At 40.7% G+C, this 14,905-nt stretch overlaps 1 protein-coding gene across 1 annotated transcript in view; it reads left to right on the top strand.

The window, feature by feature from the left end:
- Positions 1–777: 777 nt before the first annotated feature.
- The window catches only part of LOC109911006 (NADP-dependent malic enzyme-like), a 372,962-nt gene continuing 358,834 nt past the window's right edge, over positions 778–14,905 (top strand). Inside the window, exon 1 of the mRNA XM_048597435.1 lies at positions 778–997. Coding sequence (XP_048453392.1) covers positions 869–997 — 129 coding nt within the window. The 5' untranslated portion in view covers positions 778–868. The remainder of the gene's footprint in view (positions 998–14,905) is intronic.

The raw sequence follows: 14,905 nt of genomic DNA, 5'->3' as shown, positions 1-14,905 counted from the left end.
CAAAATGTTAACTCTGATTTCTCTTCACAGATGCTGCTAGACCTGCTGAGCTTTCCCAGAAATCTCTATTTTTGTTTCTATTTACTGCAGTGCATCCTGTAAATGGTGCAAACTGCTGCCAGTGTGCATTGTTGGTGAAGGGCATGAATGTTTAAATTGGTAGAGTTGGTAGATGAAGTGCCAATCAAGAGAAGTATGTTATTACATATAGATGAAGTGCTATGTAAATTAAAACTAATATAAATTTGAAGCAAAAAAGAAACAGAAAATTTAGGGAAAAGGCAGCAGGTCAACACCGTCTGTTTTGAGGGAAAGAAAGGTTTCAGCTGGCTGTTGACTTTTCATTTGACCAGTCTACTGGCTCCGCCACTACCCGTCCCCAGACCCCATCCCCATCTCCCATTCTGCCTGACCCCCATGCCCACCCCCACCACCAAAACCTCTCCTCTCTCAATGTCTGACAAAACTGCGGGAGAATTTTCTTTGAGTGTGAAGATGTGGGGAAAGGGTCTGAAATGTTGACTGTTGATCTCCAAATACTGCCTCACTTCAGTGAGTATTTCCAGCATCTTACTAATGGGAAATTATGTACCCAGGTAGTTTCCAATCGTCGAAATTTAGCAACATCGTTAAGATTTATCAATGCCCGTGGTATGAATTGGCTTGCATCTGATTGATTAATCTAGACTAAACAAGATTAATTCAGTGTTCCGGATTGGAACAGCGGTTATCTCACTTTGCAGCAAGGTAGTACAGCTCTAGATAAACTTATAAATCTCGGGCCCGGTAGCTGGGGTAGTTCTTGCGTTACGCCTCGCGGTGGAAGTTGACCCAAGTTTCATTTCATTCTCGCCCTCAGGATCTTAAAATGGCAACTTGCGCAGCGAAACAAGAGTTACCCGAGTGGGAATTGCAAGGAAACAAGGAGGGCCTAAAGGCCTCCGTTTACACTCGGAAAAGGGGCTGTGATATCCTCAGGAACCCGTGCTTAAACAAGGTAAAGGGAGAGTGCCGGGTCAGCATTGCACCAATGGGCGGAGAGGCCGCGGGCCCGGGAGCGGAGAGGGCATTGACTGACTGTGCAGCACCGTGGTGGGGTACTGCCAGCTGATCAGGGACTGCCCAGTGCCCCTGGGCCCTTGCAGGAAACAGCACATGTTCAGGAGGCGGCTGGCTCTTTTGATGTGGGAGAAGGGTGGAGGTCGTCAGCTTGGTGCAAATCATTACTACTTTTTTGAATGTGGCGATATGAATTAGTTGCTTTTACTTTACTATCTCCAAACTTCCAAGAAACGAGTCACTTTCTGAAATTCTCAGTGAAAATGGAGAACCTATAATTCACCTCCCTGAAGGGTGTAGGAGCTGGTGTAGCCGCCGCCCTGGGGATTGATCTTGTCTTTTTCAATCCGTAGAGCCTCCCTCACAGAGGTCAGATCTGTGGCCTGATCTGTCAGTTGCGGATAGTGGGTGTGACTGCACTGGTTGGGATCAGTGGAAACGTTAAGCGTGACCTTTTACGATCAAACGAGACTAGACTGTAACCTCATCTAAATTCATAAAGCTAGAGATGCATTAATTCAAAAAATTTAAGCAGAATTCTTTCTTCGAATAGGTAAACGTGAGTTGATGTTGGTGTAGTTAGTCTGTACTGTGGTCTGCCACAAAGCATGACACGTTTTTGCAGAGTTCGGTGATTCCAAAATGTTGGATCCGTACTTAAATCTTCAGAATAATTCAGTCATTAATGACGGATCTGCTGGGCTTTCTTATTGTAACAGGCTGAGATTTAATTTCCGCAGGACATGAAATGCAACGGAACTATGTCTTCAAAATTGTACTATCACTATGCAAAACTGTTTTGTATGAATATAAAAATTTAGTCTGTCTGCATTTATTGACCTACATGGCATAGAGCTGACTGGTAGTGTTCTTCTGTTGCTGACTAAATAAAAGAAACGACTTACATATTTTAATATGTATTATACGTTCATCCGGATCCGTTCTACTATTTATGAAGCTTAAATTGTTTCAGACTCCTGGTGGTTAGCAGGGAGTACCACTCTAATGTGCTTGTAACTTTGTTCAGTTGAAAGTTAATAGTTTTTCTGTGTGCTGAACACTTTTTTATGTTTTCATTGCATTGTTTTGAAAAAGTTAATTTCCAAGAATTTGCTCTGGCTTTATGAATCTCTAATGCACAAGAAAGTGAAGAAATTGCATCACTAACTTCCCTTTTGATTTTTGGCTTTATCTGTTACAGAAAGGTAATGGTTTTCTTTTTGTCTCCTCACTGTAGAAACCCATACACAACTAGTATGTTACCATATAGAATTGTAGATTGGTGGTGAGTATACTCCTCCTCCCACCCACCTTCCTGCAAAAATGCTATCCCCTATTCCCAATTCCTTCGCCTCCGCCGCATCTGCTCCCAGGATGAGGCATTCCACTCCCGTACATCTCAGTTGTCCTAGTTTTTCAAGGACCGTAACTTCCCCTCCTCGGTGGTCGAGAACGCCCTCAACCGTGTCTCCCACATCTCCCGGACCTCATCCCTCACACCCCGTCCACGCAACAAGAACCAAAAAAGAATCCCCCTCGTCCTCACGTACCACCCCACCAACCTCCGGATCCAACGCATCATCCTCCGACACTTCCGCCATCTGCAATCCGACCCCACCACCAAAGACATCTTTCCCTCCCCACCTTTATCTGCTTTCCGGAGGGACAACTCTCTCCGTGACTCCCTTGTCCGCTCCACACTCCCCTCCAGCTCCACCACACCCGGCACTTTTCCCTGCAACCGCAGGAAGTGCTACACCTGCCCCCATACCTCCTCCCTCACCCCCATCCCAGGCCCCAAGAAGACTTTCCACATCAAGCAGATGTTCACCTGCACATCTGCCAATGTGGTATACTGCATCCGCTGTACCCGGTGTGGCTTCCTCTACATCGGGGAAACCAAGCGGAGACTCGGGGACCGCTTTGCAGAACACTTACGCTCGGTTCGCAACAAACAACTGCACCTCCCAGTCGCGAACCATTTCAACTCCCCCTCCCATTCCTCAGACGACATGTCCATCCTGGGCCTCCTGCAGTGCCACAACGATGCCACCCGAAGGTTGCAGGAACAGCAACTCATATTCCGCTTGGGAACCCTGCAGCCCAATGGTATCAATGTGGATTTCACAAGTTTCAAAATCTCCCCTCCCCCTACCGCATCCCAAAACCAGTCCAGCTCGTCCCTGCCTCCCTAACCTGTTCTTCCTCCCACCTCAAGCCGCACCTCCATCTCCTACCGACCAACCTCATCCCGCCCCCTTGACCTGTCCGTCCTCCCTGGACTGACCTATCCCCTTCCTAACTCCCTCCCTACACTCACCTTTACTGGCTCCATCCCCGCCTCTTCGACCTGTTTGTTTCCTCTCCTCTATCCCTCTTCTATCCGCCTCCCACTCTCTCCCTATTTATTTCAAAACCCCCTTCCCCTCCCCCTTTTCTGATGAAGGGTCTCGGCCCAAAACGTCAGCCTCTTTGCTCCTATGATGCTGCTTGGCCTGCTGTGTTCATCCAGCCCTGCACCTTGTCTCTTTTTCAAAGGTTGACCTCAACAGACCTGTAGACTGAGTTCGATGAAAAACTTTGCTTTGATGTCCGTTTGGATTAAGCAAAACTTTTTTGTTTTCCTGAATGGACCTATAGCGGACCTAAGCGTATCTTGTAAATGCAGGTCTTATGTTTTTGTGCCTGATTTTTCTCCACTGCAAATAGTTATACACATCCATGATTGATAATAGTTGGGTGCTCACATCACAGGAGGTAATAATAAATTATTTCTGAATTATTTAACTGACTCATTTAAGCAAGGTGACAAAGATTTCCCAACAGTCGCAGAACTTGACAAGTCCCAGAAACTCAGACTGTCACCTTGATTTTTAACACCATTTGCTGAGTCAGGACCAGAGATTAAAATGCTGTGCCAATCTATTTACTGCCTTCTATCTGAAAACCAAAATTATCCTTCATCTGAAAACAGTTGTTTGAGGTTTTCAGGTAAAGGATACCCAACCTGCATTTGGAATTGCTTTGTTCCCTCTGTTCCTTGCTCCTCTTAATTTCTGTACCCTATAGCTTCTCAAACCTATGTGAACTTTGCGTACCTCCAATTCTGGTCTGTTGTGCACCCCTGACTCCCCTCGTCACCATAATGACTGTGCTGTAACACTAAATACCCTCCATCTGTCTGCCTCTCCTTTTTAAAACCAGCACTTTGTGCAGTCAAGCTTTTGGTTATCTGCAAATCAGTCTCAATTTTTGTCCAATTATACTTTTGTGTAGTATATTGCAATTGGGCACTATATTTCAAGTCCCATATAAATGAACGATTGAGATTAATAAACTAGGACGTACATGTTTGTTTTTCAGAACATTAGTAAAATAAATATGTAGTTGGAAACATTATTTATGTAAATGCTGAAAATTTTTGTGCTGTTAAATAAGCTTAGAATGGTAACTCTGGTTTCCTTGTGTATATGTTGACCTTTATTAACAGTATATATTCTGGTTATAATTAAATCAATACTTTACTTGATACATGACTAGATTTTAGGATTGACTGATGCTACATGTTAATGATACTTGCAATAAGCATGATAACTGTGATTGTAATAAAAATGCACTCTGAAATATTATTAACTTCTGAAGTTTGCTGCAGTTGGTATGCTGTTGAGCTTTTTGCCATAATGCTATTTTTGGTGATTATGTAGCAATTTTATTCACTTCCATTGTTAGGAGCACTTTGTTCTGTTGCATTCTCTGCTGAAAAGGTTTTAAACTGGCAAAGCAGTATTGTAGTAAAAGCTTTCTATTGGAGCAAGTTTTAGTTGAGTCTCTCACAGGATGAAATTGGATTCTGACAAAAGGTTATTCCATTGTTTTGCTTGTGTGAACTGTCAAAGTATAGAAATGCACTCCGATGGAATGTCAGTTCAACTTTGGCTTCTATGACTGCTTGTTTTATGCTTTATTCATTTGTGATTTTTTTTTCAGGTAAAACCTGAGCACTTTTCACATCAAAAGTTCAGATGGTGGTTGTTGAAATCGTTGCTTGCAAGATTAGGGAGACAGATTTGCAGAGTCAAAATAAACTTTTTTAAAAAAACTGTAGTGTTTCTATGAATGTTTGCTTCATTTTATATAATTTGGGTTGTTTTAACTTTTAATTTGGCTTCTTGATTTTTACAATGACCCTAAGCTGTTTGTAATAATTACTGAAATATCTTGACCAACCATCTGAGAATTACTATATCTGAATCTTGAGGTAGATTAAATTTAAGATCCTGCTAATTCTTCTCCCCACACATTGCACGTAAAATATGTTCTGGAACCAATAAGTAAGCAGACATGTATTAGCTTTGCTATTTAAGCATAGTTGTTAATCCAACAGCAAATGGATTTTTTTTATCCAACGGTGCAAATTCAATCTTTTGTTTGAACAGGAGAAATTTAACACTTAAGATTTTGGATTTTGATCAATTCACTTTTCTCAGAAATGGCAGAAACTGACAATGACAAACTGGTCAAGACTGCAATCTGCAAACTACAGATAACTAGGGAGGGGAAACAATAAAGAATGTGGTTTAAGTACAGGACCAGCCTTTGCTCGTGAGGTTGTAGCACTTAGACTCTTTTGGATTGAAGGGTTCCTTCTCAAATGGATTCTTGAATAATTAGAATGCAAATTTCACACTTACATTTTGTCAATCTTCGTGTCCTGTTAGAAGCACTCAAGTTTTTCCAGGCTGCCTGACATTGAGGATCTGCACCTGATTTCTTGGGATTAAACCAATTTGGAAAGCCCACATGTACCCAGGTTTGGATCAGAGATAGAAGCATAAAATTACAAAGACATTGGACAAGTAGTTGTGTTGGCAAATAGGCTTCAATGCAGACAAGTGTAAGGGCATTTGTTTTTGACATTTGGATGAGTGTGTACGATTTTGGGCATCATGCCATGAGGCATTACTGCCCTTGGTGTGGTCAAGATTCACCAGTGTTTTATTAAGACTCCAAATATTAAATTACTATGGATTACATGAAGGCTTATTTACTAGATTTATGGAAGGTCATGGATAATTTGATTTGGGCTTTCAGGATTTTGAAAGGAATAGATAGGAAAGATGGAAATTTTCTGCTGATGAAGTTTAGGACAAAGGGGCAAAACCTTAGTCAGCTAGTTTATTTCAGAAAATTAATTTGGATAGACTTCCTGAAAAGGGTAGTAAAATGACAAAGCCTTAAAAAAAATTCAGAGCAACTAAATTTAAGTATGAATGGTAGAGTTGTGCTAACCAAAGTTGATGAATTATGGAGCCAAGACCAGTCAATGGTGTGAAGTCACAATCAGCAGTGATTTCATTGGATGGTGGACCAGTCTCAATGAGCTGAGTGACCAGTTCCTTTTGCTATACTCTCTTGTAATTTCTGTTTTAGTTAAATTTTCTATAAAGCGAGTACAGTGTGTCAGAGTGGACGTTCCAGATTCAGCTCTCAGTTCTGTTTCTGTTTCCAATTCCACCATCTGCAGTATTTTGCTTTATTCATTTCTCGGCAGTTTTTTTCATGTTGCTTCCTTATGCTATGTGTGCGAAAATAATTAGTTATACAAACCCTTAGATTTCAGATGTCATTTCTCGATTGTATAGAGTGCCTACAATAGAGATCCTGCCATTCTTGATTCCAACGAGATGACTATTATTTGTCAGTAGCAAAGCTTTGTTTTTTCCCCTGTTGCTGACCATTGAGTCTGCTGGTAATTGATTTTTGAGATGTCATCTTTCTGACCATGTTGAAATCTCATTGTGATGACTAACTGTACAGCTAATTTTAAGCAAGGGTGAGAACACAGTTGGCTGGCACAGTAGCTCACTGGTTAGCACAGCTGCCTTACAGCGCCAGGGACCCAGTTTCGATTCCAGACTTGGGATGACTATCTCTGTGGAGTTTGCATGTTCTGTGTCCATGTGGGTTTCTGCTGGGTGTTCTGGTTTTGTCCCACAGTGTCGAAGATGAGCTTTACTGATGGGCAGAGTTTGGTGTGGATGACATGGGATCAGCCTATTGGGAGAACCAGTGTAATCCATGTCACTTATCCAAAGGATGCATGGCACTAATGGTGGGTGGTGCTTGGCCAGTTGGGATGAAAACCTACCCCAAAGAGCTGCCAGTCATACCAAGGCCAGCAGTCAGATGATTAGTATCACTGGGAGCAATGATTGATGCTAGTAATGCTCTGTGCCTTCACCCAGGGATTGCTGGATCTCTGGAGTTAGTGAATGGGCAGGTTGGGAGTCCCTGGCGTATGAGGGGCAGGGAAGGTGATTAGGGTGGAGGTGTCATTCGGTCTGCACCTCCTTCCCAAAGCCAGCTCCTGCAAATAAGCCGTGTGCCTTGACCAAACCTCCCCAGGATGGAAAACTCAGCAGTGAATTCCTGCGTCACCACTGTATTCCAGTAGCTTAGGGACAGTGGCCTTGTAAGTGGCTTAATGAATGTAGTTGGTATTCTGTTTCCAGTAGTCTGTTTACAACACACTAACTGCATTGCATTCACCAACCCTCTCCAGATTAACCACCTCTAAGTTCAATTAAATGAGTTAATTTTGCTTTTAACAATTCAATTTAGGCTTTCCTCCTATAATTCTTGACCAAGTGACTGTTAACGTTACCTTGTTTGCAGACTTTTGGTCAGCAGAGATTAAATGTAAGATTCGAAAGAACTCGAGGCACGATTCTGATTTCCAGTCAGGGAACAAATAATGACTTGCATTCATCTATTGCTTTTTATTATTGCTGAATATCTCAAAGTACTTAAGTCAATTTGTATTTTGCTGATGTTTCAAATATTGTAGTGTAGAAAATATGGGAGGTGATTTACACACAGCAGTATGTCAATGACCAGGTTTTTGTGATGTAAATTGAATGAATAACATTTGGTGTGACAATGAGGCTAACTCCACTGTTTTTCTATAAACATGTCATGAAATCTCTTGACATTCTTGAGCTGGCAGGTGGGGCATCAATTTAATGTCTCATCTCATGCCTCTCTGCACTGCAGTAGGAAAAAAATCCTTAAATTTTTGTTTGGTACCTAGGGTGGAGTTCAGACCCAGAAACTTGTGGCTGAAGAAAGAATGCTACCAACTGAGCATGGCTGACACTGAGATATGATAAAAGCTGATTAAATCTGACCTTCTATCTTCAGAATATGTTTCTAGAAAAGTTAGTGCAACTTTTGGGATATTTTCCTCATTTTGTTTGGGAAATTTGAAGCCTAATGTTAAGCTAAGGAGTGATATCAGAAGTAAATCTTCCTCCCACAGGGTAGTGACTGGATCAGTTCAGTTGCTAAGAGTGAGAGTGGCAGTTTTGCAGGAAAGTATTATCAGTTGCTAGTGGTTTGAAACCTGTGCTGCACTTTACTATGATTATAGCTGGAAATAGAAATAAAATGTAAAATAAATTGACCCTTCTCAAATGCACAAGGTTGTCTTTTTAATGCATTCAGAATCTCAATGGTAAACATTCTGACAATTTTCTTAACCAATTGCAGTATGTAGAACACGCTTGCCTACGTTGACTGACTGATATGGTTTTGTGTAATAGTGGGTGAAGGAATTTTAAACTTTCAAATTAACGTCATGAAAGAGCAATGCTCTTTTGTCTCTATTTTTCCTTTTGCATCTGAAAATCTGTGTGGTTTGAACAGTGCCCTTCTAAACAATTGTGGTTTTTAGGAAAAAGCTTCTTAGGCAGGAACCACTCTTACACCGAATGGATGGAAGGGCTTGTGGTGCAGTTTTGCTTTTGAGCTGAGACCACCCAGAGGAAGCAGTCTTGCATAACTTGGCTTCCAGTTAGTTGTAAATGAGCTGGTGCAAAGCCAAATATTCAAACTTGTTTTTTTCCCTGAACGCCCAGTGGTCCACTGTCTCCTATGGAAACCAAGTACTCTGTTGGATCTTTGATAATGCTACATGTTCCAAACAATCAATAGACTCCTTGCAGATATGTTGAACAATGTTCAAAGCATGGTTTCTTCATTTTGAGGAGGGGTGTTCTATCGTTCATTGCTGACCAGCCTCCAATCTTGCACTGGTCGTAAACTTAGTTCATCCAGAAATTCTGCTTTCCATGCCCTGATTTGCGCCTAGTTGTCTTCAGCGGTCACCCTGTGCTGATCTGCAGTGGATCCTGGTTTAGCAATGCCTGTATCCTATTTTCAAAACATTTTCTGTGGCAAATTCCTTGAAAGAACCTTCTGAACTCTGCATAACTATTTGTAATTCTCCAAATCCTACAGATTATCATCAATCAACACATCTAATTTTCAACCATTTGCTATTGGCCTTCAGTGGCCTAGATTCAAAACAAAGATTTAGTGAATAAATGCATCAGATTCGCTACCTTTCACATCCCTTTGTGATGAATTCCAATTTGATTTGTACCATCTTGTAACATCAGTTTGCAAGCTGTGAAAACTCTTAACATTTAGGGAACTTGTTATTTCAATATTAATTGTGATTTTTGCCTAGCAATATGGGCAGGATATGCGCAAATTTTTCAGTTGGTTACTTGAGAACAATTCAAGGAATGCAATAGGTGGGAGTATGATAGAGTAAGAGCCAAAAGCAGGGCCCATGCAGAAGTGCTATTGTTGAGCTGTACTGCTGAGAAGCCATTGGTTATAAAATCATAGAACCATACAATACAAAAGAGGCCCATTTAGTCTGTGTAGTTAGGATTCTGGGTAAATTCTCCAAAGTTGGATAGCCCTGTTCAATTAGGACTTGAGGCAAGTCCTCAGCATCTGGTTGGTGCAACTAAGTGTTGGTGTTGGGGCTAAGGAAAGGTTTGGAAGCAGCCTGCAATCAATTAATACTTCAGTGCAGCTGAGTGTGGGGGTTGAAAAAGTCAATCAGAATTTGCTTCTAAAATTTGAGAAAGATTAGAGTTTAAGAAAAACTTAGGGTCACTACCATCTTGGGAAAACTTGCTGTTTGTTTGTGAAATGCTGGAGTTATCAGTGGGTGGGTACTAGAATGCAGTTACCTGAATCCTGGCAAGCGCAAACCCAGGAAGAGAAGCTGAACTACCTAACACTGGTATTGGTTGAGTCAGTTGGTGACAGAATGGCTTGGAGGGAGACCTGAAACTATCCCCCTTGGAAGAGAAGTGGGATCTCTTGTCAAGGTTTTTGAACGAAATTGGATGATCTATGGTGTAATGTTGGGAGTTGTTGAGAAATCCATAGTATTGTCTTGACTGCATTACTTAATATACTCTGTATGGTGTGTTCAGGCAGTTTCTGCTCCCTGTATTTACCACTGGTTAATACCATCTATGAGAATACAAGGTGGGTGGGCGTGCATCCAGAAAGAGAGGATCTTTCTCTTTTCAAGTTTTGGATCCCTAGCCAGGTGTAAGCCTAAATTTGTTGGTCTGGTCTGAGATCTTTGCATGATCAAGTGATCCACAAGTCTAACTCTATTAATTAGCTATTGGTCACTTGGCATTGTCTAATTTGTGGCTTCTAAACGTTGGGTGTTTTGGAGGATTGTGGAGTTGGGTGAGGAGGAAGTGAAACACTCAGTTGGTTGGTTGGGTCAACTGTCAACATAGCTAAAGAACTCGACACTATCCAGGACAAAGCACGCTGCTTGATTTAGCCCTCCAGCAACCACCTTGAATGTTCACTCCTTCCGTTACTAACATTCAGCGGCAGTGTGTATCATCTACGAGGTAGTGCAGGGATTACTCAATGCTCCTGAGACAGTACTTTCCAAACCCTGACTAGTAACTCCTAGAAGGACAAGGACAGTGGATAGATGGCGAGACCACCATCGACAAGTTCCTATGCAGGCTACTTTCCAATCATCAGATTTGGGGTTATATTGCTGTTCCCCAAGTGCTGTTGGATCAAAATCTTGTAACTCCCTTTTTTATAATGGGAGTGGCTGCAGTGCAAGAAAATAGCTCACCACTACCTTCACAAAGTCACCTAGGGGTGGGGTGAGTACTGGCCCAGCCAGTGACACCCACATGAATGATTTAAAAAAAAAAAAAAAATCAATAAAAGGATCAAGGCTAAATGAAAAACTTAATGCAATGTGCAGTCAGGGAACAAAGCTGCCTGATGGTGTGGTGAAGATAGGTTCAATTGTAGTCTTAAGGAACCACTGATTTTTTTCTTGGTTAATTCAGAGGAATTTTTAAGGGAAGGGGGAGGTGTTAGAAGGATTGGAACTAAATGTATTATTGATGTAGGGAATTAACACTGACCCAATGGGCCAGTGGTTAAAGCACAGGAGGCCCTCAATTTGTGCTTCTATTGATTTTTAAACTTGTAACTCCCAAATGAGATTCCACTTGACACCTCACTCAGTGATTGGTAACCCTTTTGTTATATGGATGTTGGTGGGAATGGTACACTGGCATGGCACTGGTATTTCCAGATTAACCAATAATATTTGCATGTACAAAGATGCACATTGATTGGGTCACTAGATAGTTGAACTGAAAAAGTTGACGTGAGAATGGAGAGGGTGGAAAGAGGTGGAGATGTGATGTGGCTGGAAGGGGAAACAAGCCAACAAAAAATTTTGACCCTAAATTTTAAATGAAATAGCTAGAATCTGTTGAAGCTATGAACGAAAACCGTATTGTTTAATAAGCCTGCATCCAGAATGCTGTAGCCTAAATAAATTGCATTTTTATCTGAAAGCTGACTGCAACAATCCCAGCTATAACATGCTTTTTCTACATCCAAATGTAAGCCAGTTGGGAGTTCAGCAGCTGTCTACACTTTTGGAAGACTGGTTTGTACTTTTCACATTTCTTTGTAGATATTTTTCAATTACTCAAATGTCTGGGGTTCATATTTTGGAGAAGTTGGAATTTTAAAGGAGGCAAAACAGCCAAAAATTAACATTGATCTTTTATCCCTTGGTTAGTGTGAGCACTAACCATCATTCTAGTTTTGTACATTGTTTTTACATTGAATTCCAATCTGAAGAATTATAATCACTTAACTGTAACGCATAATTTCCTCTGTTAGTATATTTACTGAACCTCATTGTAGACTGGATGACATCTTGCCACAACATTTGGTGGTTTGAAAGTGACAAATCAAAACTGCTCAGTTGGAAAGCTTTCATATGATGTATTCCAGGTGCATTTTTTATCAACACTGAGCGTATCTAGGTGATGCCATAGAACACCACTGTTGGATTATAACTCAGCACTGAGAGAAACGGTGTCTGTTAGCTCATGTGTATAGACTATGATGTTTAATGCTTTTAATGGTACAGGTTCAGCTCTTCTGGTGAGAGAGCAAGAGAGACTAACAGATCAACTCTTAGGAAATCTAAGATCTGTTAGTAGCACACCACTATGGGAGTGAGATTAGTTAAATTAGAAATGGTGCTCTGACAGAGATCAAATATTCAACATTGAATCAATATGCCATTCAGAGTTCCTTGATTAGGACAAAATAACTGGACTAAAGGGGATGATACCGCTTCAATAATGAAGCATTGAGCGTGTTGGCATATTTAAAATCTAAAGGCCTGATGTGGCTTTCTAAACCACTACTTTCTTTCTTTTGAGAAAAGTGCTATCAGTTTAGTCCAGCTACTTAGTATTCCCCATGTATTCATGGTTGGTGCAATATCGAGTTGTTTACTTCAAATACTCTTATTTGGGTTAATGCTTCCTTTAGTACTAAAGTAAAATAAGTGAGCAGAGGATATTAGCAACTTGGGTGATTCATTGACTCACATTCTGATGTGGTTAAGTAGCATTTTTATGAAACCATCGCTGACAAACTGCTTTGTTTGTTTCTTATGCACTTAGGATGTGGAAACTAGTTTGTGCTGTGAGCCAACGTATTGCCTTCCACATACAGTATTTAATGAACCAATACTGTTGAGCTGACCATTTTAGTTGCTGATAATTTGGTCACTGGAAATGAAGCAAACCTTCTTTTTAATTCTTGGCCTTTGAATAAGGGCTAGCAAAATAACTGCCACAGACAACTTATTACTTGTATAAATATTTCAAAGCAAAATATTGTGCTTCCTTAATGGCATCTGATGTCGATTAGCAACTAACAATTTGTACATTGGTCTTGTGCTTTCAGCAAGGTGATGTCAGTATTTGCTTGTGTGCCATTAAGCCAATATTGTTGAGCCAACTGAAAACTACCAAATGAAAGACTACTGAGTTGATCCTTACTGTGAGATCGCTTGCTGTGAGAATTGATCCTTGACTTTGCCAGTTTTTACGAACAATAGAGATTTATCTTTTGTTTTAAATACAACACATGGCTATTGTGGCTCAAAATAATGAACTCCTGAGCATCCTAATCTCTATCATCATGCTGTTTTTCTGGGGAAATACGTTTGTTGTTTTTCATGAGGATGTATGTGATATCTTCGAGGTGTTACTTTTATAAATGGCCAGACTATTGATTTTTGGATCTTTCTGCTTGCAGAATCTGTCATCGATGGACTATTGGGTATTTTACATTTTTGTAGGGTAAATGATGAGGTGATTAGTTTTTTTGGCTCCCATAAAAACAAACTCCTGGTATCTACATTAAATTACAACCACAGACATAGTGCGTAATTTGGGTATAAACTGTGGCGACTGACATCAGCATGTCATACTGCAAGAGGACTTGGCAAGATGGAGACAGACCTTTTTTATTCCATTTTATGCTATAATTTGGTGATGACCTTGTGTATGACCCTTTGAAGATGTGCTGCATGCAAGCTCAGTAGCTGTGAGATGTATCACAATAAGTGTCAGTTTTAACAAGTTCAACACTCCCCTCCCCTACTGCCTCTCAGCCCCAATTTCAGACCATTTGTTGATCTACAATTTCTGATTTAGTTATGTCTTAACTTCAATGCAGTGTTGTGTTCTGTTTAGGTTGGACAATTCCCAATGCTTATTACAGGACTCTTTTTTTTTTTTTTTTTGCCTTCTCTTCCCGCCCCTGCCCCCCCCCCCTTTTTTTCCCCCCCCCCCACCCATATTACTAAACAAAAGTAACAAAGCTTCCTAATTTAATAAAACATTGACTTGATGTTACATGCACTGATGGAATTTACAATTCCAATATTATTTCCTTTTTGTTTCAAAAGTCTGATCCTTTCAGAGCTGATGTGCTGTTTCACAGCCTAACACAATGTAATTGCCTCTAGAAAGGCATAACTTGTACACATGGGAGTGTTAGTTCTGTACAATATAGGAGAATTCTGCCACATGTTTTTGATTTGCACTGACTTTTGCAAAGTTGTTAAAATTGGTCACTGGCTGCTGGAACTGTTGGGTTTCTTGCATGTGCAGTATAGGAGTTTTTAAAAATCAGTTAAAACGTTCACTGCCTATTGTGTATACCACAGCACATGCTCAATGTGAACTTTCTAGAAGTGAAGATGTCTATGTACAGTGTGCGCATTTCCAATGGTAGCAGTCAAAAGGGGCATTTGTAGGTGAATTACTGTTCCGCACAGGAGGCCATTTGGCCCATTAATTCCTGAATTGACAAGTGAAGTGAGCATCGTTGCCTAGTGCCAATCCCCTGCTTTTAACTTGCACCTTTCCAAATTCATTTTTATCCAAATAATCATCATTGCCACCTTGAATGCCTGAATTGAAGCTGTCTCCACCAAATACCCAGGCAGTGAATTCCATTCCCTAACCTCTGTGTAAAAAGCACTTTTTTTCTCCCATCACCTTTACTTTCTTTTGCAGATCACTTTAAATTTTGATCCAAATATCCCCACTTTTGTACAAAAAAATTGACTTAAGTCAGCAAATATATAAACCCACAAATGTTCTTA

Source organism: Rhincodon typus, chromosome 5 (assembly GCF_021869965.1).
Source record: "Rhincodon typus isolate 14 chromosome 5, sRhiTyp1.1, whole genome shotgun sequence".
Taxonomy (NCBI): domain Eukaryota; kingdom Metazoa; phylum Chordata; class Chondrichthyes; order Orectolobiformes; family Rhincodontidae; genus Rhincodon; species Rhincodon typus.
Note: the sequence above shows the minus strand (reverse complement) of the source record. Positions and strands in the feature narration are given on the sequence as shown.